The sequence below is a fragment of the Thermobia domestica genome, chromosome 8, assembly GCF_964235325.1.
Source record: "Thermobia domestica chromosome 8, izTheDome1.hap1.1, whole genome shotgun sequence".
Classification (NCBI taxonomy): domain Eukaryota; kingdom Metazoa; phylum Arthropoda; class Insecta; order Zygentoma; family Lepismatidae; genus Thermobia; species Thermobia domestica.
The window spans coordinates 236,856,127-236,879,521 of NC_137461.1; the positions used below are offsets into that span (position 1 = coordinate 236,856,127).

The following is a 23,395-nucleotide window of genomic DNA, read 5'->3' on the forward strand; positions in this document are numbered from 1 at the left end:
TAAATTTTATTTCCTATTGTAATATCAAAAGTGTAAGAGTATGGCTTCGAGGAAATTTAGCACTCATCCTACAACCCAGATTTAGCACTGTAGCTTTGGCAACAACACCCATATGGACTGGAGCATTGTCATGCATATGCGAGATGAATGCACAGCGACTGATTCAAATGACTGGCTCCAACGATTTGATGCAGCTATACAGTTAAAACTGATACATTATTTATTCCATAGATGGCACTGTATACCATGAACGGTTTATTACTAGTGGCGCGATCTTTCAATGTCAGTCCGGAAACTTTTGGAAATACCCTCGTATGTATAACTAAAACTTGGCCGAGATATCTTAAAACAAAGAAAGGGAAAAATCTATAAAGGCGAGATTAAAACTTATTTATTTATTTAACAATCATCAGATACAGCTAAGAGACCATTTTACACTGGATATCTAACAACAACAACAACAATAACAATGGAAAGGATTTGGGAAGGTATCGGCCAGGGCCTGTTTAGTACGTACCATCCCGGCATTGCCTGGTAGAACTGAGGGAAACCCTGGAAAACCCCCATTTAGGATGGTAGGCACCGGAAATCGAACCCACAACCTCCCGAATGCGAAGCCAACGCTTTACCACTTAAGCTACTTCGCTTCGTATTTAAGAACGAAATAATCTTACTGCTAACAAGCTGTGAGAAGTACAGTTGTTTTCTTGTCCTTGAAATGAAAAGTAACAGTTAAGAAGTAAGACATGAACAGTTCTTTGTATTCTTGTTGACCCGGGTTTGAATTTGAATATGGTTTGGGATTGAAACCAAGGTCACCGCTTATTGGAGGTGACCCCTTTACCACTGAACTACCATATCCCCGACTGTTGATTGGAGTTTTCTTTATGTCAGTCACGAGAACACCTTTTCAGCATTACCGAAACAACTGCTCAGTTTCTATCCAAATCTTCGTACCCCACTGAGTGTCGAACCCAAGATTACGCAGGAAAAGAAGAATACTCATTAGCCACTTGGTCATTACATTCAAATATTTAATATCGAATAAAAATTGAGGCACTGGCCCTAGTTGGGTATTCAGTATAATATCTGCATGGTGTAGAATTTGGAAAAGGAAATTTCCGATGATCTGGCGCCTAACGCTGACCTTGACAAAGCAACCTACTTTCCGCGTATTGATCGTCTCTAGCCGGCTGTTTAGTTGGCTCTTTTTGCTTTCGCTCCCGGGACGTTTCATTCCGAGCCAACGATCGATACAGAGCACGAGCGGTTGCCAACATCATATTGCAAGTGACTTTTATTTCACATGTTGACGTGGTCAGGTCTCTGCTTACTAAAGGAATGCAGTATTTATCTTCAGATTACGAATCTATTAGGAATGATACAAGGAAAGCATTTCCTGTTTATATTACGTATGTAATGTGCCCTTTTATTTTATTACAGATAGTCCCCTATTCTTACATAATTACTGTACATATTTTCCTCGTCATATGCAGCTTCGTAAAAAGAAATAAAGAAAGTTCTTATTCTAATAAGATATTACATACTTTTAATTACAAATATTTTGGTCATTATTTCCACACATTATTTTAAATTAAATATATATTTACAGTAGAGTCAGTGGCGGCGTTTGGACGTTAAAAGTGGGGGGGCAAGATATGATCTGAATATGTGTATATCAATGTTACTGTTCCTGGTTGTTTCTAACACTTTGTTTGACGAAAGGTTGTATAACTAATAGGATACTATCTTCTTTAGTTAAAATACCGTATATCGTGTTTCATATTTAATGAGGTAAATTGACAAGAGCAACGCACATGTAGGTACTAACCCTTGATTTCTTGCTCAATAACATCTTAAAATTCTGTCAGGAAAATTGTGTGCTCAAATTATTTAATAACATATTTGTAAAACAAATAAATAGAAAGGATATTATTAATCATACTAATGAATAATCAGGCTTGTTTTGTAGAAGTTATATTCAAACTGGGGATTAATGAACAACTTGCATTTTTAATTCCACACTTGCCATTAAATGTATGTTATTACTCTTAGAAAATGAAATACAGTAAATACTACAAGCATATGCTACGACGCAATTGTAATATTAATTCCTTTGAATTGCAATTAAAACGCAATTCCTGTAACTGTCTTGACTCCATGGGAAGACAAATAACCAATACACACGCAACGACAAATATTATATGGTACCATTTTTTTCAATGAACCAGTAATATATGCAAAAACTTTATATTTCCAAATGAAACTATATACATTAACCTTTTTAATTATGGCTTTTTAAAGGTAAATTATTGAATTTCAGTCAGTCAGCTACAACATCATCCCTATTTATCCTAGGATCATGGTTAGTACCTCATTTTCTTCAGAATAGAACTACTTTCATACGGTTCCATTTACGTTTTCCTATCGTGTCCCTAAGAAGGGGAAATTTTGAGGGAAATTTGATTTTTTTCAAACTTTGATCCCCTCCGGACCCCTTTGTTAACCCACAGATCTCAAAATCAACTGAAAAATACGAAGGGGAGGGGTGTACTAAATGTGTATAAAAAATTTCAAGCTTCTATCTTGAAAACTAAGTGCGAGAAATGTTTACCAATGAGCTAAGAACATTCCCGCAATGCCCCAGATGACCCGGATGTAATACAAAATTTACCTGAAACATCCCTATTTATCCTATGATAATTGTTCGTACATCATTCCCTTTAGAATAGAAAATACTTTCAAACGGTACCACTCACATGTCTCCATCATGAAAAAATGGATTGTTTCAAAAATATTCCTTCTTTGTACCTTTTTGCCCCTCTGTATCCCCCTGTTTTAACGCAGAGATGTGAAACAAATATGAAAAATACTAAGGGGTGTACTAAATGTGTGTGCAAAATTTCAATCTTCTAGGTGCAAAAGTAAGCCCGCCAAAAGTTATATCTCTACAATACTCTAGATTCTCGTATAAAAAAGGATCTCAGGTAAAAATTCCCTGAGACATCCTATTTATACTAAAATCATGGTTCGTACATCATTCTTTTTAGAACAGAACAGCCTTTCAAACGATACCATTCACATGTCTGCATCATGTATCTGAGGAGGGAAAATCGCGAAAAAAGGGATCTTAGTTAAAAAGATATCCTTTTTTAAATTTTTCTCCTCTGGACAACCCTGTTTTATCGCAGAAATCTGAAAAGAATCTGGAAAATATTAAGGGATGCGCTGAATGTGCGTGCAAAATTTCAATCTTCTAGGTACAAAAGTAAGCCCTGCAAAAAGTAATTAAAAAGTCACAACAAAAAATATTTTTTACTTATGACGTCATCACACTCTACGTCTCGACGCAGAAAGGCGTAAAAGCATATGTAACGTGTTCTACAATGCCTCCAGACTTGAGAAAAAAGAAGTAAAAAGCTTTTTTGGTACTTTTTACAATCGAATAAAAAAGATTCTAGCCTATCACCGAAAAATAGATGATATAATTTAAACGAGTTAAGTGGTCACTTCAAAAAAGTGGGGGGGCAACTGCCCCCTCTTGCCCCCCCCTAATCGCCGCCCATGAGTAGAGTGACCAGATTCTGACAAGCGAAAAGTAGGACATAACTATAGGCCTAGTGGTATATGATATACTACTATGTCGGCAATACGCATATTCTTATTTCACTTACAGTTGAAGTTAAAATGAAACAAGTTACTCAATAAAAACATTGAAGGAATTCAATGTAACCCCAACACTTTTACGAATGGCAAGATTGACGCAAACAATTTAAAACAATTTGATGGAGTAACATAAAGGAGTTACTTTAATGCAAAAGAAAACTTAAGTATGTTGAAACATAAAATTTTGATGAAACATAAAAGTGCAGTTCCTCTTAATGGTTATTTATCCCTTATCTTGGTCGGTCCTTTTCCAAAAATGTTAACAAATTATTTTCATTAATATGTGACGTTTGTTTACCAACTACAGATCAATACAGTGCGTGGTGACATATTTTTCGTTTGAATGTAGAACAATGATTTGTTAATTATTTTCCTTTCCTAACAATAATCTTTTGAGGAGTGTTGAAAAACATAGCGGTTTATCATTAATGAAACATTAAAGTATTGCAAATAAGTTAAATCAGGACATTTCGCAGGAGATTTTAAAAAAGGACGTTTCTCGGTTTTCTAGGTGTCTGAAACGCGCAGCACAGCTCTTTGAAAAACAGTACTGTACTGCGAAAATCAGTACATCTGGTCACCCTAACTTATATGAACGAACAAAGGGCCAGGGCGCGCCAAAATCAAATGGGCGCCAAAATGAGCCTCAAAGTAAATTTTATGTTTTCTACTGACTTTTTGGTTTATATTCGTGTAAAGAAGCGTCAATTACATCATCTTTTTTTTCATTCTACCATGGAAGAAGAGAGTTTTATAGTTCTAGGGGTGTATCGACAAATTGAGACATACCATGTAGAAGAAAGAGTGGAGAGGGAATTGATATTCTTTATAGCGAGCCATGTTCTTTGTGAACTTTTCCTATGTAATGAGTGTTATTGGTTTTTATATATGTTACTTTTAAAGTGGTAGTGGAGGAGGAACAGTATATATAGCACTTACTTTTGATTTCTTAGAAACGAACCACGTCTTGCCAAATCATTCATTTCGATAGTGTTTATGAAATTGAATATACCCTCTCCAACAACATAAAAGGGGTTAGAAGCGGCACTACGAAAAAAAAAATCTTAAGTTTTGTTATGCTATTTATTGTCACGCCTGAGGCCAAAAATTGAAAATTAGGAAAATAATTTTTGTAAATTATTGTAGATTTTAAGGTACTGTTTTTATTGGAAGAAAAAGATGACGCTTTCTCATAAAGTTCCCTAAATTGACTTTGATATGGTTTACTTACTTACCAAACTAACGAAAGTTAAGAGGATTTCTAATACTTGATAAAACCTGTGTGTTCAGCTTTTGTACAATTTCATGAGATAAGTTTTATGAATGCTATGGACTTCAACTAGTAGTCCATATGTACTTCAACTACTGGTAAAAATATACATTGATACCATATGTATATTTTCAAGTACTAAATATACGTATATCAGTATTTCAGTATTAATTTTTCTTTTTGAAAGATGGGTTTAAAATGTTAAAATCACTGTAATAAAATGTAAAATATAGGCTACGATTAGGGGGTCGCCAGAAAGTCACCTTGCCCGGGTGAAAATTTTTGCCTTGGTCCGCCCCTATATATTTAGCAAAATTTTCGCTTTATAAGTTGCTGAAATTCGTAATTTTGGGTTATGACAGTTTTTGGTAACATTTGACTCAACCACTTCCCTCTGTTAAGTATAGCTCGATGTAAGAAAATTATTTTCAATGGAAGTATTTCGCTCACCGACAAACTTTCATGTTTCGAAAACGTGATAAATTGTGTCTTGAATATTATTTGAGTTGCAGAAATGTTTTACATAGTATGTAAATAATGTTGCTACTAATCAGGGTCGGATCCAGGACGGACTTCTGGGGTGGGTGGGTTGTAATACTGCTACTTAGAGCTACTTTTAAGAGCTCCAAACTCTGGGATGGGTTTTATTTATATATATAAAATAAGAAAGTTTCCTCTTCTGGGAGGGGGGGAGCGATCGTCCCCTGGATCCGCCACTGCTACTAATTCTAATTTATTTGGTTTTAATCTGTATACCTAATAGAGTGACTTCAGTAACCTCAACTCAGCATAGTTTATTTCCATATTAACTTACATCGTGAGGCGAAGACAGGTAACGTTAGTGCAAATTGTCAGCTCTGACCATGAGTCTTGTAAGTTTAAATTAATTATGTTCACTGGCGGCTTTTGAGGGAAGTCATATTGGTAAAAAAAAAAAAAATCTTGCTCAAGGCTGAGAGAAGAAAACTTCGTACAGCTTCATAAAGCTGTATCCAAGAATTGATATAGGCCTACTAAATAAGCTATTTCTTCACTTACCATGTAGAGTCTATTAATTCTTTTAACAGTAATTCACATTCTTGAATAAACTTGGTTATTGTCAATGATGATTAAACTATTTTAAATTAAACCAGCTGAGAATGCTCCAAGAGCAGTGCCAGAATGAACTTAAATAGAATGGAGAGATGGGACGGGAAGGATAACTGTGATTGTTTCTACATGTAAAAAGTAAATCTTTTTATCCATACCTTCTTCTGTTTCTCACAAAAATTCGCAAAATATCATCTCCCTATGACTTACGGTTCCTGACATATGGCTTCTTAGATTTCCCGAAATTCGAACTTCTTTGGCCAATACATGGAGAACGGTGGCCATTTAGCCAGTAGCCAGTTTGCCAGTGCTCACCGGTTACTATTTGGTGTCAAAATCTTTACTATCCTCTTAGGTATTGATCAACACCAATACGATCTTTGTATTACTTTCGCTTCCCGAGATGTGGCTCCTTAATTCTCCCGAAATCGGAACTATTTTTTGACCGATATCTTGGGGTCTAAATTACCCCAATTATGAGCTCACACCAGTGGCGGATCCAGGGGGGGGGCGATCGGGGCGATCATCCCTCAGAAGAGGAAACTTTATTTTATATATAAATAAAACCCATCCCAGAGTTTGAAGCTCTTAAAAGTAGCTCTAAGTAGCAGTATTACAGCCCACCGACCCCAGAAGTCCGTTCTGGATCCCCCCTGGCTCACACTGAAAATTGAACTCGGATCGTCCACACAAAAAGCAATAATGCTAAACAAACGAACATTTTCAGCCATACTTTTTTTTTTACACATAAGGTACAGTAAGTGAACCATTATATGAGTACGGATATATTGGCACTTTTTCTTGAGTAGATACGACAGGAATTCTCCATCATGGAAAGAGACAAAACATAAAAAAACAAACACATGGAGAGAGCTGTGGAGTGATGACATGAAATGTCAGTTGTCAAGAATAGAGAGATTATGAGCAAATCAATAGAATGTATGACCACTTCAGGATCTGCACACCTGAACATTATTTTTCATGTAGTCAGGATTTCCAGGGATATGTTGTCCCATTCCTTTCGGAGGGCGTGAAGGGTCAAAGGTGGTGGATTTTGCTTTCCAACCCGTTGTCCAAGAGCATCTCAGACATGAATAAGATGTAGGTCGAGAGAATATGATGGACAGTCCATGCAATAGATATTCTCACGCTTCAGGATCTCTTCAACTTGGGCCGTTCTGTGTTGTTGGATGTCCATTATCGTCTCTGAACAAGAAGTTCGGACGCACTGCACCGCGGAAAAAATGCATATCCTGTTAGGATAATGTTACAATACCGTTTCCCTGGTGACGGATCCGGTTACAAACATGTACAGTGGTGTTCGTCCATTTTTGGAGAACGGTATTGTAACGAAACTCTAACAGGATATGTGCATCTTTCCCGTGGTGCACTGAGCCCGGACTTCGTGTTCATGGACGACAATGCATGCCCACATAGAACCGCTCAAATCGTTTTGGAGTGTAAAAATGTCTATCACATGAGCTGGCCACCATTTTCTTCCAATCTGTATCTGAACATGCCTGAGATGCACTTGGACAACGATTTGCAAAGCGGAATGTCTTCCTCTCAAAAAACTTTCTGCACGATAATTTATGTATGATCTGTCAGGAAAGTAAATGTACACCTATTTTTCGAGTCTGGCATTCCTGCGCTCCATCCGTGGAGAGTATGAGAATTAAATCAATCAAATGTTTACTGAGGGGCAAAAAGAAAAGCTTAATCTGAATAAGACATTGCAGAGGGGCACAAGCTGTGAATACGAATAGTGCATTGCGTAAATAAAGGACGACACCGAAAGAGAAAGCCAGAAACAGCTGTTAAACTTACAAAAAAAGAGTAAAAATTGTCGAAGTGGGAACATAAAACTCAAATACAACAAATACGCCGACAACTAAACGATCACCATGCCATGATCTTGGTGTAGTGGTTAAGGTGCTGGCTTACAAATGCGAAGGACACAAGTTCGAATCTTAAGCAAGGACATTTTAAAAATTTTTGTTAATAATACATACAACTCATGAGAGATGGTAAAAGAGGTCGTATTTAGTTTTTCGTAGCAATTATTATTGGTAATGTTTAGTACTGATAATACTTTTTGTCTTTGCGTATTGCTTTTATTCTTTTCTTCATTTCCAAAGAGAAGAATATCCGAACAAATGCCACCAAAATTCCTCATTTGAATGTAAACGCCATTTGTAATTAGTGAAGAATAAAAATTGAACGTTCCGATGTAGCTGCAAAAAGTAAAAAGAAAAACATGGAAGTGGACCATACTCATGGTTATTAAAAATACAATTTCTACATGCCTTACACCTCCCGACCACGTTTCTACGTTAGCAAGTAAGAGGTTTGTGTTTAGGTTAGGTTGGTCAATACGTTTTGCAAAGGGGCCCGGTTTAGCTCTGACGCACCACAGGTGCGAGAAGGGAGAAAAATACTTTTTCTCTCTCCCTCTGTGTGTCTACTTATCTATCTATTTGTATATATATATAACGCTATTTGTGAATGCCATAACCACCCTAATTTTCAGCGGATTGAGACGAAACTTGGCACAAACATTAATTGTTGAAATATCTTGATGAGTTCGTTAACCAGAATAATCAGATGAAAATGTTCAAAATGGTGGCCCTTCAAACTCTTAAAAAGTTCCAAGGGAACCAAATTTCGCCCATAAATAGGTATTCAGAAAGTTTGAATAAATTTTCCTCTTTTACTGAAATATTTGTGTGCAGAAACTTATTGAAATATTGGACCCGATTAATCGCCTAAAGAAGTTTCACGCCCTTTCGCTACTGTCAGTTTTTTTTTTTTTTTTTTTTTTTGCAGAAGGGGGTTATTTTCCTATCGGAACAAGATGATTGTTAGTGATGATATGAAATTACACATTGAAAGTGAAGTAACTTGTGTAACGTGTTATTTGAAAGAATAATATAATAAATGTGCATTCCTCTAACACAGAGAACTGTAAATCATGTATTTCGAGTTCGGGAGCCTGAATGGCGAGGAGTGTTATTTGATTTGCTTGTTAGTAACACATTGCATTGCAAATAAAGGTAGGCACCATTGGTGGTAAATAAAATAATAATAATAATAATAATAATAATAATAATAATAATAATAATAATAATAATAGGTGTTGTTTGTGGCAAGGTAATATCTTAATCAATTCTTCTTCAAACGTAATGATTGTAACGCCATATCTCCCTTACAAACAAAATATTAGCAATTTATATCGAGAGAACGAGAAACTGTAGAGCGATGGGAGCAACGTTGGACAGTATGCACTCATAGTACTCAGAAAAGTAAGCGATTTCAATGCAAAGGAACGAAGAGTCATTGTCATGGGTAGTCATGGGGCCACGGCAGAGCCCTCTTTAGGCAAAGTGTCAATAACTTATATCGAGAGGTGATACTGGGATGGGACCAACTTTGGACACCGTGGACCCATAAAGCGCATCGAAAAAAATAGGGGGGGGGGCGCCAGCCAGCCTTACTTATTTCCACATAATAATATAAAATTATGTTGTCGAAATACACACACGAGTTAGCTACTAATATTTCATATTATTATTATTATTATTATTATTATTATTATTATTATTATTATTATTATTATTATTATTATTATTATTATTATTATTATTATCGACAGCGTCTTTTCATTACATGTGCGTGTTTGACATGAAGCGAAAGAGAAGATCCATCATTCGTAGAAAGAATAGTCAGTTACTTTAACTGTGCACGACAGCAAAAAATACGAAAAGAGTGGACTACCTGTAGCGAAAACAAACAATACTTTCTCTCAAATGGATAAAAAATCAAGCCGAGATTAATTCGAACTCGCATGGACGGCGCGAAAAGCAAGTGCTTTGTCCACTTTTTTTTTTAACTGACTCACTGAACGTGTTTCAGTAACTTACTTATTGCTAATTTTACTTGCTTCACTCGTTTAACTTGCTTTTTCTAATAACTTATAACGACAGAGACACGAACACAGAAACATCGAGAACAGTTAAAAATCATAGATGCTCTCCCGCCGGGAATCGAACCCGGAACTCCATACACCAAAGGCGCACGTGCTAGCGACTAGACCAGCGGGAAGGGCACCACTCTCTCCCTGTGTCGTTAGGGATTACGACCACTGTCTTGCCAGCTATCACTTCTGTGGGTGTGTATATTATGATCACATGTTTCTTCTCTGCTGCAAGAGTAAAACCTACATTATATGTAATACATGAGGTATTCAGACCTACATGCTCTTCATATAATGTAATAAAAGGGTCATGCTGGGAATAAGAAGAAGAACATTCCTTGGACAAAACGGAAACTATTGGCATCAGAAATATTTATCTACGAGGCATGCGCAGTAGTATATTTCAGAATAGTTACTGTTTTGTTCAGTAAACGAAGAAAGGGGTATAAAAAAGCAAATATGTCGCGTCAACGAGATCGACCAGATTTTACAGGGGCGGAAGCAGATGTATAGTAATACAACAACTTCGCTCAGTTGATACGAGCCGAACCGGTTGATATCACTACCCGAGTTGGTCTTCTGCTTGAGCTCAAGAATTCGACCGTGCAGGTCTCAGCCTTAATTATAAGAACTACAGTATAATTTTAAGTACTACAAGAAAAATACCTTTGACTCGATTCGGATTGAACTCGAGTCGAGTCGAATTTTGGCTCGACTCCTGCTCATCCCTATTCGTATTTGTATTTTGTTTCCACTTCAACAATTTCTACTCTTTTTTTTTTCGTTTACCTATTGTTTCTGGATTTCTCTGTCGGTGTCGTCCTTTATTAACACCATGCACTATTCTTATTCCCAGCTTGTGACCCGCTTCAATGTCTTATTCAGTTTAGGCTTTTGTCCTTACATTGACTTGACATGTGATTGATTTAATTCTCATTTTCCGCGCACGACCGATGAAAATGTTTTATTATTATTATTATTATTATTATTATTATTATTATTATTATTATTATTATACTATTGAACTTGCACGACGAAATTACTGTATAATACGATATCATTTCAGTAATTTTATTCCATTGTATGTTATTTAATTTATTAATGGGCACTAAATTGTCTCCAGATCAACGAATAAATTAACTACGGCATGCACTTTGGTGGAAATATCATTACATGAACATGTTTGGAACGAACCAATAATCTTATTGCAATGATATTTCCACCAAAGTGCATGCCGTAGTTAATTTATTCGTTGATCGGGAGACAATTTAGTGCCCATTAATAAACTAAATAGCATACAATGGAGTAAAATTACAGAAATGATATCGTATTATACAGTAATTTCGCCGTGCAAGTTCAATAGTATAATATTAATAATAATAATAATAATAATAATAATAATAATAATAATAATAATAATAATAATAATAATAATAATAATAATAATAATAAAACATTTTCATTGGTCGTGCGCGGAAAGTGAGAATTAAATCAATCACATGTCAAGTCAATGTAAGAAGAAAAGCCTAAACTGAATAAGACATTGAAGCGGGTCACAAGCTGGGAATAAGAATAGTGCACGGTGTAAATAAAGGACGACACCGAAAGAGAAATCCAGAAACAGCAGGTAAAAGGAGAAAAAAGAGTAGACATTGTTGAAGTGGAAACATAAAATACAAACACGAATAGGGATGAGCACAAGTCGAGCCAAAATTCAATTCAACTCGAGTACAATTTGAGTCGAGTCAAAGGTAATTTTCTTGAATTGAGTTCCGAGCCAAGTCGCTGTTTTCGAGGTCTAGTTTCGAGTTGAGTTGAGTTTGATAATGGCTCTCTCACTCGTTCAGCTCGTTTTAACTCGTTTTGAAATATTGGCCTGATCAGACTGGAAAGCAAAAGCCATGAGAAATGTAAGCAGTAATGTGGAATACTTTTAGTGTTGCTCACGACAGAGGTGCGTCTCATCTCGTAATTTTAGTGCATCTCGTGGGGCAATTTTAGTGTATCTCGTCTCGTCTAGATAACGAGAAGACAAGAGTTTATTATTATTATAATTATATACTGTAGTTCTTAAAATCAAGGCTGAGATCTGCACGGTCGAATTCTTGAGCCCAAGCAGAAGACCAACTCGGGTAGTGATATCAACCGGCTCGGCTCGTATCAACTGAGCGAAAAGCTCGAGTCGGCTCGGTTGGGATGAGCCGATGACCCGAGCCGGCTTAGTTGGAACAAGCCATCGACTCAGCTCAATTGAGCCGATGGCTCGAGCTTTCTCGGTTGGGATGGGTCACCTACTCGGCTCATGTGAACCGGTTCGAGCCAGCTAAGTTGAAACTAGTTCATCAGCACGTTTCGACTCAGCTCAACTAAGCCGATGGCTCAAATTGGCTCGGTGTGGTAAGCTCTTGGCTCGGCTGACTTCTCGATTCGGTTCGATATTGAATGAGCTGTAAGCCGAGCCGCTCGAGCCGTTGAGAAGCCCAAACCCGGTCCCAGCTGTTTTGATTATGTTGGGATGAAGCCTATAACTTTTAACAATTTTTTGCTCGAGCCCGAATACTTGCCCCTTCGGAACTCAAACCCAGAACGTGACCGATGTCCTTGCCTCCTTAAGACTTCCAGACGACCGAGATCGACAGTCAATTAGCTTTTACTATTCAGATACAAACCGTATACGTGGAGTTGATATAATAATAATAATAATAATAATAATAATAATAATAATAATAATAATAATAATAATAATAATAATAGTAGTAGTAGTAGTTTTAAACTTGCCCTGAAATTTGGCAAAACTTACTTAAAAGTAGAGATTTCGGGGAAAGGGTTCCGTACCTTCAAGACACACCTCTGCAACTACCAACATTTTAAACTAGAACCTTTTATTGAAGTTGCATGTAGAAAGTATGTTTTGAGGAAAATAACTAATAAATATAACTGAATATCACGCGACAGTAAGGCATATAATAAACTAATTTTTAGAATATGCAGAGGTAAATATAAAAGCTTTGCTACAAAAATACCTACACAGAGCATAATTCAATGAGCTCTGAAATACAATGTAACGAAATAGCCTATGAGATTCAGTCTACAGAGCAATTGTTACTTAAAGAATGGACATACACTATTTCGAGAATGGAGACAAGACGGGAAATGTTTACGATACTTTTCGTCTCGTCTCGATTCTCATCTCCAAAGAGAGACGAACATTTTGATTTAGCCCTGACCCGTCTCGAATGTAAAATGTTAATTCTCATGTTATTTTATTTGTTTTAGAAACGAGATGACAAACTCCTCTTCTCGTGAGCAACATTAAACCAAACCGAAATATTCTTTCCAAATGTCACGTTTCTCCTTGTAACGGTATGACCTGAGTGATAATTTAGCTTCTAGATTTTAATCTTCTACGAGATAATAATAATAATTATTATTATTACTATTATTATTCCTGAAGATTTGATAGTTCAAGTATTGAAACATCCGAGTATTCAAATATCTGAATATAATAAAACGTATGTTATCGCTGATCAATCGCCATCAAAAATTCTAAAGTAAGAAAAAAAAATTGCAACGTGCATTCGCAGAAGCACCTTGACCACTGAACCGCGATCGCTACGCGGTAAACGATCCGTCTTTAGTCTGGTTACGTTAGGTTTCTTTGTCTCCGCTTGCAAACTTGTATGTTATATTTTTCGATTCAAAATGTCTTTCGTATTTCTTTTATGAAGTCGGCAAAGTTTATATTAATAACTTGAGTTTTTCTTAAACCACTGGTTCACAAGTTCGTTCTTTCTCAACACGAAACTACAAATATGACAGATTGAATTCTCATACTCCCCATTTCTTTCAAAGCAGTCGCCATTACCTGGTCAAAGACTTATTTCCGCCACGATTCATATTAACCAAAATAAATTCATTTTTCGGAAGCGGAACTTTCACTTTCCGGATTTCGCAAAATTATGGAATTCAGTTATACTACGGAATTCAGAAGAATTTCGGAACTCGGAAAGAATCCGGAATTTAGAAAATTCCGGGATTGTGAAAAACTCCGACTTTCCGAAAAAATCCGGATTTTCCGAATTCCGGAATGTTAACGAAATCAGAAATTTCTAAATTCCGGATTTTTCCGAATTTCGAAATTATTACAAAATTGGAATTTTCCGAATTCCGGAATTTGTCCGGCTTTACTTTCGGGAGTCCGAAAACTAATAATTCCGGAACGGGCTATCCCTAGTTTATACACAACCTTTCAGAACACTAAGCTAGTAGCTGTCTACAAACAAACAAGTAATGCAAAGCATGTTGTATACTGCAATACGTCATGTATTAAAATCCGACACCATGACCCTTTTATTACATTATATGAAGAGCATGTAGGTCTAAATACCTCATGTATTACATATAATCTAGGTTTTACTCTTCCACCAAAGAAGAAACATGTGATCATAGTATACAACCTACAGAAGTGATAGCTGGCAATACAGTGGTCGTAATCCCTAACGACACAGGAAGTGAGCGTTACCATCGCAGCTGGTCTAGAGGCTAGCACGTGAGCCTTGGGTGTATGGAGTCTCGGGTTCGATTCTCGGCGGGAGAGCATCTATCATTTTTAACTGTTCTCGATGTTTCAGTGTTCGTGTCCCTGTCGTTATAAGTTATTAGAAAAAGCAAGTTAAACGAGTGAAGCAAGTAAAATTAGCAATAAGTAAGTTACTGAAACACGTTCGGTGAGTCAGTTAAAAAATAGTGGACAAAGCACTGGCTTTTCGCGCCGTTCATGCGAGTTCGAATCAATCTCGGCTTGATATTTTATCCATTTGAGAGAAAGTATGTTTCTTTTCGCTACAGGATGGATTTTCTCTTTGGTTTCATGTCAAACATGCTCACGTAATGAAAAACGCTGTAGATAATAATAATAATAATAATAATAATAATAATAATAATATGAAATATCAGTAGCTAACTCGTGTGTGTATTTCGACAATATAATTTTATATTATTATGTGGAAATAAGTAAGGCTGGCTGGCGCCCGCCTCCCTAATTTTTTCGATGCGCCTTATGGGTCCACGGTGTCCAACGTTGGTCCCATCCCAGTATCACCTCCTGTTTTCTCGATATAAGCTATCGACATTTTGCCTAAAGAGGGCTCTGCTTGGCCCCATGAGTACCCATGACAATGACTCTTCGTTCATTTTGCATTGAAATCGCTTATTTTTCTGAGTACTATGGGTGCATACTGTCCAACGTTGGTCCCATCGCTCTACAGTTTCCCGTTCTCTCGATATAAATTGCTAATATTTTGTTTGTAAGGGAGATATGGCGTTACAATCATTACGTTTGAAGAAGAACTGAGGAAGATATTGCCTTGAAACAAACAACACCTTTATTTGCAATGCAATGTGTTACTAAAAAGCAATCAAATAACACTCCTCGCCATTCAGGCTCCCGAACTCGAAATACATGATTTACAGTTCTCTGTGTTAGAGGAATGCACATTTATTATATTATTCTTTCAAATAACACGTTACACAAGTTACTTCACTTTCAATGTGTAATTTCATATCATCACTAACAATCATCTTGTTCCAATAGGAAGATAACCCCATCCTGCAAAAAAAAAAAAAAAAAAAAAAAAAAACAAACTGACCGTAGCGAAAGGGCGTGAATCTTCTTTAGGCTATTAATCGGGTCCAATATTTCAATAAGTTTCTGCACACAAATATTTCAGTAAAAGAGGAAAATTTATTCAAACTTTCTGAATACCTATTTATGGGCGAAATTTGGTTCTCTTGGAACTTTTTAAGAGTTTGAAGGGCCACCATTTTGAACATTTTCATCTGATTATTCTGGTTAATGAACTCATCAAGATATTTCAACAATTAATGTTTGTGCCAAGTTTCGTCTCAATCCGCTGAAAATTAGGGTGGTTATGGCATTCACAAATAGCGTTATATATATACACAAATAGATAGATAAATAGACACACAGAGGGAGAGAGAAAAAGTGTTTTTCTCCCTTCTCGCACCTGTGGTGCGTCAGAGCTAAACCGGGCCCTTTGCAAAACGTATTGCCGAGCCTAACCTAAACACAAGCCTCTTACTTGCAAACGTAGAAACGTGGTCGGGAGGTGTAAGGCATGTAGAAATTGTATTTTTAATAACCATGAGTATGGTCGACTTCCATGTTTTTTCTTTTACTTTTTGCAGCTACTTCGGAACGTTCAATTTTTATTCTCTACTAATTGCAAATGGCGTTTACATTCAAAATATGAGGAATTTTGGTGGCATTTGTTCGGATATTCTTCTCTTTCGAAATGAAGACAAGAACAAAAGCAATACGCAAAGACAAAAAGTGTTATCAGTACTAAACATTACCAATAATAATTGCTACGAAAAACTAAATACGACCTCTTTTACCATCTCTCATGAGTTGTATGTATTATTAACAAAAATTTTTAAAAATATCCTTGCCGGGGATTCGAACTTGCGTCCTTCGCATTTTTAAGCCAGCACCTTAACCACTACACCAAGAACATGGCATGGTTATCGTTTAGTTGTCGGCGTATTTGTTGTGTTTGTGTTTTATGTTCCCACTTCGACAATTTTTACTCTTTTTTTGTAAGTTTAACAGCTGTTTCTGGCTTTCTCTTTCGGTGTCGTCCTTTATTTACACAATGCACTATTCGTATTCACAGCTTGTGCCCCTCTGCAATGTCTTATTCAGATTAAGCTTTTCTTTTTGCCCCTCAGTAAACATTTGATTGATTTAATTCTCATACTCTCCACGGATGGAGCGCAGGAATGCCAGACTCGAAAAATAGGTGTACATTTACTTTCCTGACAGATCATACGTTGGCGGATTGCGTTGCTAGACATTTGAGGACTATGAATTTATGACAGTGTTTCTGAAACGATTATTTACTAGTAATTACTATTGTATAGTAGTACTAGTAGTATTAGAGGCTGTGACTAAGTATTTGAAGCTTTTTTTTTTTTTTTTTTTTTTTTTTAAATATTAGGGCTTTATAGGTTGGATCTCCATTTTCGATTAACAGTATAATGTGGTATTCTAAGTTTCTGTCATCTGAGTAGCAGAAAGTACTGCACTTATTAGCTGTTGAATATTTGAAACTGAGTATGGTTTAGAATAAGATACGTACATGCAATGTCTCTTTAATTTTTTTCTGGAACAATATATGAGTAGGTCTACTCGTGTGTTCATATCTTGGTAAAGTACATACTTCAATGTCCTTATTTTACGTACATTGCATGCGTTTTATACAATCACCATTGAATCAATACTTCTTTCTTGATTCAGAGCATGAAGTGGTATTTTGCTGAAAATCATTTGGAAAGAAAGCTTAGATCTCAGAAAAGCACCGATTTCCCTACCTATGGTACCTCCAGAAAAGAATCACTTTCTACATATCCTGTATCTCAAATCGTATTCTCAAATTATTTGATAATTAGGGCAGTCTACTGAAAATAAACTACTCATAACTAGCTTAAATAATAATAGCCGTAGTCATCCATCATGCACGACATCAAATTAAGAGTGAGCCTGTAGGCTATTGACCATACTTTACGCAGAACACGATTGCTACAAATCATCAAACCAGACAGGTCCGAATAGTTTACCAGAGTTTTCCTATTGCATGATAATACCTATCCTCATATGGCTTCTGCAGAACACACTTCAAAAATTCATTTAGAAGGGAGTGCATCCTGCAGTATACAGTCCAAATATATTCCCATGTAATTATGCACATTTGGTGAACCCATTAAAATCAGGTCCAAAGTGAAACACTTAATGCGTGGAAGTCATATCGATTAATGTGAAGACATTATTTCGCGAGAAATCTACCATGTTCTACAATGTGGTTATTGACCAGCTGATGTCGCATTGGTACACATGCCTGAACTTTAACTGAAATTACTTCTACGTAGATCAATTACGTTCCAATAACTTAGAGTAGCTCGTGTTCAGTTGATTGCCCTAAACAGATATTCTGATACCCAGTGTAATATTCTCTGACTAAACTTGCTGTAAGTCTAATGTGTTATCTGTATTTAGGAAAACACTTATAATGGATGAGTCAAATAATTTTGTTACTTCCGGTAACAATGTAAGTACATACTTAAAAAAGTAACTTTTGGTTCCAAACAGCATGGCTGCTAATAGTAAACCAGTATTTGATTCACACTTACTTTTATGCAATACCTCCCCTTACCTTTGATCTATTTGTTCTCTAAAGTTCCTTGTTGCGGAAATTTAGACAAAAAATAAAAATAAAATAAAATAAAATACAAAATAAATAAAATAAAATAAAAAATAACTAAAATTCTCAATCTCACTGTTATCATTACAAACGTAACTGTTGTAAGTTCATACAGTAAATTTCTTTGGTGCCAAATGGAAACAAATTATTCCGAAAGTACGTCGTGGTTAAAATTGACCCATCCATTATTAATCTTTAAATTTTTCGCCGTATACTTCACTCTGCATTTTAATTTTTACCTTATTTACAGGAACTGGCCGATTTCGAAAAAATGCCAGATGGGCCTAAAATTGACATGAAAAGTAAGTAAATCCGTTGTGCCTTAGTTACACACATTTTTTCTAAAACAAAGAAAACTCTATGTTTGTCTTCCTTTGTTGTTTCAAATGCAATGTCTTCTTCTTCTCCTCAGGAGTTGGCAGATTATCATGGGCAGTTGCCAAATGGACCTAACTGTAAGATAAACGCGGATAGTAAGTAAAGGAAAACTAAAACGCCATGTTTTACTGCATGTTATAGTTGAGTGCAGTTTGCGGACTAACTTTTGAACGCAGAACAGGCTTCGTAATTCCTCATTTGTATAATTGATGTGGAAATAAGCATGAGTTTTGTTTTCAGTTGCGCTTGTTATTTGTTTATTTTGACTAAAGTGATGTCAAGAAAGTTTTGACTAGTGAACCTAGAATCAGTTACCTACTTTGTAGTGCAACTATATGTAATTATATTTATCCTGATTGAATGCACAACAGAACTTACAATTCAACTTCTTTTTTCATTTTGAATAATAAAAACATCTTACAGCTTGTTTTTGTCCGTCAGTTGATTTTTCTGTTGATTAAGAATATGAGAGACAAATATTAAAATTATGTCACTCAACTTGGTGTAAATGTATGATGCCCTGTAGAGTCTTATTTTCTTGGTACATGTCCACCACATGCGTACAAACAGCACAAAAATGATATGACTTAAAAATATTTACTGGTACGGAAACACGCAGCAACCTGTGCTAGGTACTCTGTACAAACTAGATTTGCGTGCCCGCATGTTGTCAGAATCAGGCGCATTAGCAAAGATTGTGGGTATGTGCGTAAACTGAGATTTAGATGCTATACAAAACCCCATGTTTATATACGTACAATTATATGATAATGAAGCAAACCTTCCAACGTTAAATCTATGTTGATTCATATTTTCCTTAAACATCACTCTTCCTTTGTGGGTTGATAGACTATATAGGGCTTAACAGCAAATTTTCCAGGAAATATCTGCATATCTTTTAATCTACACGGATTTTTATTTTTAAAAAATCAACACAGCTTGTATATACTGTACGTGATCTACAAAACTCATTCGATCGTGTTTATGTAGATCTACTTCTATCGACCAAATTTTGCATATAAATTACATTTATATCTGATGACAAACCAATTTTTCATCAACTGCGACATAGATAGACTCCCTTTATACGTTAGTAATGAACTTATCCACAAACATTTAAGGTTTAAAGACTAGAAAGATTACTATCTAAGAAAGGTGTTCACAATGCATTATCATCATCATAGGTATTTTGCGATTATTGGCAGGTCACTTGCCCCGACTGAAGCTTCCATGCTCCACGATCTTTCACTAACCTCTTGTCTTCCCGTACGATTTTTCTCTTTTTATATCGTCCATCAATTGTAACCTCCTTCTCTTTCCTGCCCTCATGCCTTCTAGCAGATCTCTCAAGTTTTAAATGATATGATTAATTCCAAATAATTACAATATATTTGCAAACTAATCAACATCTATTTATACACAAAGGCATTGTTTGGTTTTATTAGCTTGTATAAAAATATGTTTCACTTTCAATGGAATCTTTTATATTCTATGCACAACTCCAAAAGTGCCTTACCACTTGCAATTTTCTCTTTCCTGCAATAGTAGGTAACCCAAAAAGCACGTTCGTTGGGGTGGCTGAGAATTAGAAAGGCGTTGAACCAAACCTGAATTTCGTTACAAATATATCAGTGTGGCAAACTGCAAATAAGAGAATAAAATAAATTGCTAAGAATGACGACTTTATTATCGTCAGAGCAATGGATGACATAAAAAGTTACAAAATGATCTTATTTAAGCAGTTCAAACAAGATGAATGGTAAGAAATAGATATAAGAAGAAAGCAATTTCTCTCCATTTTCAAAAAAAAATCTCCTAAAACAAGAAAACTCTTACATAATGTAAAGCTTTAATATAAAAGCCTAACAACACAAAAACAAACATCCACACAAAACTGAAAGAGAGACAAACAAATTAAGGGACACCAGTGGCATAGCAAACTTACAGTCCTTCCATGCAAGATAGAGATGGAACCCTAGTTGTGAACTCAATTGTTATAATAATAATAATAATAATAATAATAATAATAATAATAATAATAATAATAATAATAATAATAATAATAATAATAATAAACTCTTCCTTTTCAAAATCTCTGACTGCCTAAGAGTATGTCTGCATATAACGATCATCTGTGCACTTTTTGTCAATGAGAGGTCGGTCCCAAAGATCAAAAGGGATGGAAATCTCCGAGAGAGAGAGAGAGAGAGAGAGAGAGAGAGAGAGAGAGAGAGAGAGAATCTGTGCACTTTTTGTCAATGAGAGGTCGGTCCCAAAGATCAAAAGGGATGGAAATCTCCGAGAGAGAGAGAGAGAGAGAGAAACAAAAAAAACTTTCGTATAATAAATTCTACGTCAAAGTTCGAAGCACTTGCTTTTGATAGAAGAACAGAAAAATACTGGCGGCTAAGAAATTACAGTATATAATATTGCAAATTTGCAAGTGGATTTATTTATATTGCAATTTGTATTAATAAAGAAATTGTTGTCAGAAGATATTATTGTAAATATATAGTTTTATTTCTTCATCCATCGATAGGCTTAGGGGCCCCTATAAGTCGTACTTTGAATATCGATATCGAAAATTTAAGATATATTGATGTCGATATATTTCTGATACGAATGTTGATATATGTCAATATCAATATCGACGATTTCGATATATCAACATATCGCACAGGCCTAGATCCGAGAAATGATGCTTGAAGTATACTGGAATTAACCATCAAAATCTAAATGTTTTTCCATTTTCGAACCCAAGGTTGACAGGGAAGGAGGTGAACCCGAACAAAAATTGTAAGGCAAAAAATTGTTAAAATAAAAGTAGTTAGACTTCCCCTTAAGAGAAAACTATTACTATAACTTACCTTTTACTTCCGTTTATGATTATCATCACAAATCAGAGGCAGGACACATACTTTACGTAGTGTAGCAATATACTCTATAATTGTTCACAACTAAGGAAACTGGAAGATGAAATTCCTGTGATATTAAAGTGGAATGTTATACAAAATAATCGTAATTCATTGTCCTTATTTCTATCAGTGTTTTTGCCACATACTCAGAGCTACAAGACTAATAGAATTAGAAATTAGAGATTTCATTCTTTTTTCTCTCAGACTAAAAGACTCCTGCATTTTGCTGATTGCCATGTTTTTAAATATATAAGCCCCTATCCCGGGCTAATTCTGGCTAACGGGGTTTCGAGATAATCGGTATCCGAAAGTGTAAATTTTGTCGACTCTCAAATCTCGACAGTTTGTTAAAAGAGATTTCATAATTCATGTTATTTCTTCGTTACAAAAACGCTTCTGGTTGACTAATCATGGTGAATTACTGAACTTATATATTTAGAATTATTAAAAATGAATAATTACTTTTAAACATAAAAACATTACAAATCAGTAGAATGCAGTAGTAGATGCATAAAAATAACAAGGAAATGAAAATATTGTTTATTTGTTGAGACATGAAAACTGAATGTGAATAATAAGTGTTTATACACCCATACCCTTGCGTGGCAGAGTTTGAAGACATGAGGCTTGTGTGATTAATGATCCTACTTTCTAGGAATAGGCATAGACAAGTTGGAGGAAGTTTTATTTGAAAGTTGACTTGACTCGCAAAATTTTATCCAACTGAACTCGAGTCCATTCAAGGTAAAGTATATTCTGTATGTAATTTTAATTTTTGTGGAAAGAAGACATAAGGACGTGATGCACAAGAATACGAAGGATCATATAGGATTTTATTGCTGGTCTAGTGTTTCTTTCTTAAAACGATAACACGAAAAGTGTATACTGCAGATCAATGAAGTGTTTCGAATGTCCTGGTAATTTCTTTCCTTTTTCGCAAGCAACATTCGTAAATCGTCTCTATCATGATACAGGTGTTTACTTCCATATTCTTAAGGATTGCTCGTGTAGTATGAAAAGTCGATTCTTAACGATCACTTTGTAAAAAGACAACTTCGGTGTGAACAGGATTTGAATCTATGTTGGATAGCTGTACTACTCGTAAGTTCATTACGTTACCTACAGTATCAGTCCTTAACGCAAATATTACTAATTTCAGACCTAATATTTGGAACGAACTGACTTCTTCCTCTAAGGTTATTTAGACTGTAATGCACAACGCAATTAATTTATTTGACGACCTAGAGACAAATCAGTGCCCACTAATAAACGAAATAAGATACAATCCAGGAAAAATTACAAAAACAAGAATATTATGCAGGAATTTCATTGTGTAAGTTCAAAAGTACGCGAATAATAATAATAATTATTATTATTCACTTCATAGCATAGTTGTCAATTATTATTATTATTATTATTATTATTATTATTATTATTATTATTATTATTGGCATCAATTACCCGCTTCGCTGGGTTAAATTAAGATAAAAATAGTAATATGTTCCGTTAATCAGTCAATTTTTACCATTACTGAAGCGGTCTCTGATATCGGTCACTTTCGATTTTTATATTTCTCTCCCCTCCTCTCTACTACGTGGCGCAGCTGAATTTAGATTTAAACGGCACCGAAAATGTCACTGTTCTTCATACAGACCTCACAAACTATTTATTCGACACTGATATTGGTAATTTCGATCATTTTTATATACCTCTCGCTCTACCTCTCCCAAGTTGCAGGTGTGAATTTGAATTTTAAAGGCATCAGAAGTGTCACTGTTCATCTCATGATACCAAGAACTATCTATTGGGCACTAATATTGGTCAC

The 23,395-nt window shown here is 35.5% G+C and overlaps 1 protein-coding gene across 6 annotated transcripts in view; it reads left to right on the top strand.

The window, feature by feature from the left end:
• LOC145693497 (thialysine N-epsilon-acetyltransferase) overlaps positions 1–23,395 on the top strand; it is an 88,422-nt gene that overhangs the window by 44,657 nt on the left and 20,370 nt on the right. For 3 of the 6 annotated variants that reach the window (XM_081769560.1, XM_081769559.1, XM_081769558.1), the window contains exon 3: positions 18,528–18,579. In XM_081769560.1, the coding sequence (XP_081625686.1) occupies positions 18,528–18,579 (52 nt within the window). Of the gene's footprint in view, positions 1–18,527; positions 18,580–18,689; positions 18,751–23,395 lie in introns of all 6 variants that reach the window. The other 3 variants (XM_081769556.1, XM_081769555.1, XM_081769554.1) reach the window with 1 other exon arrangement.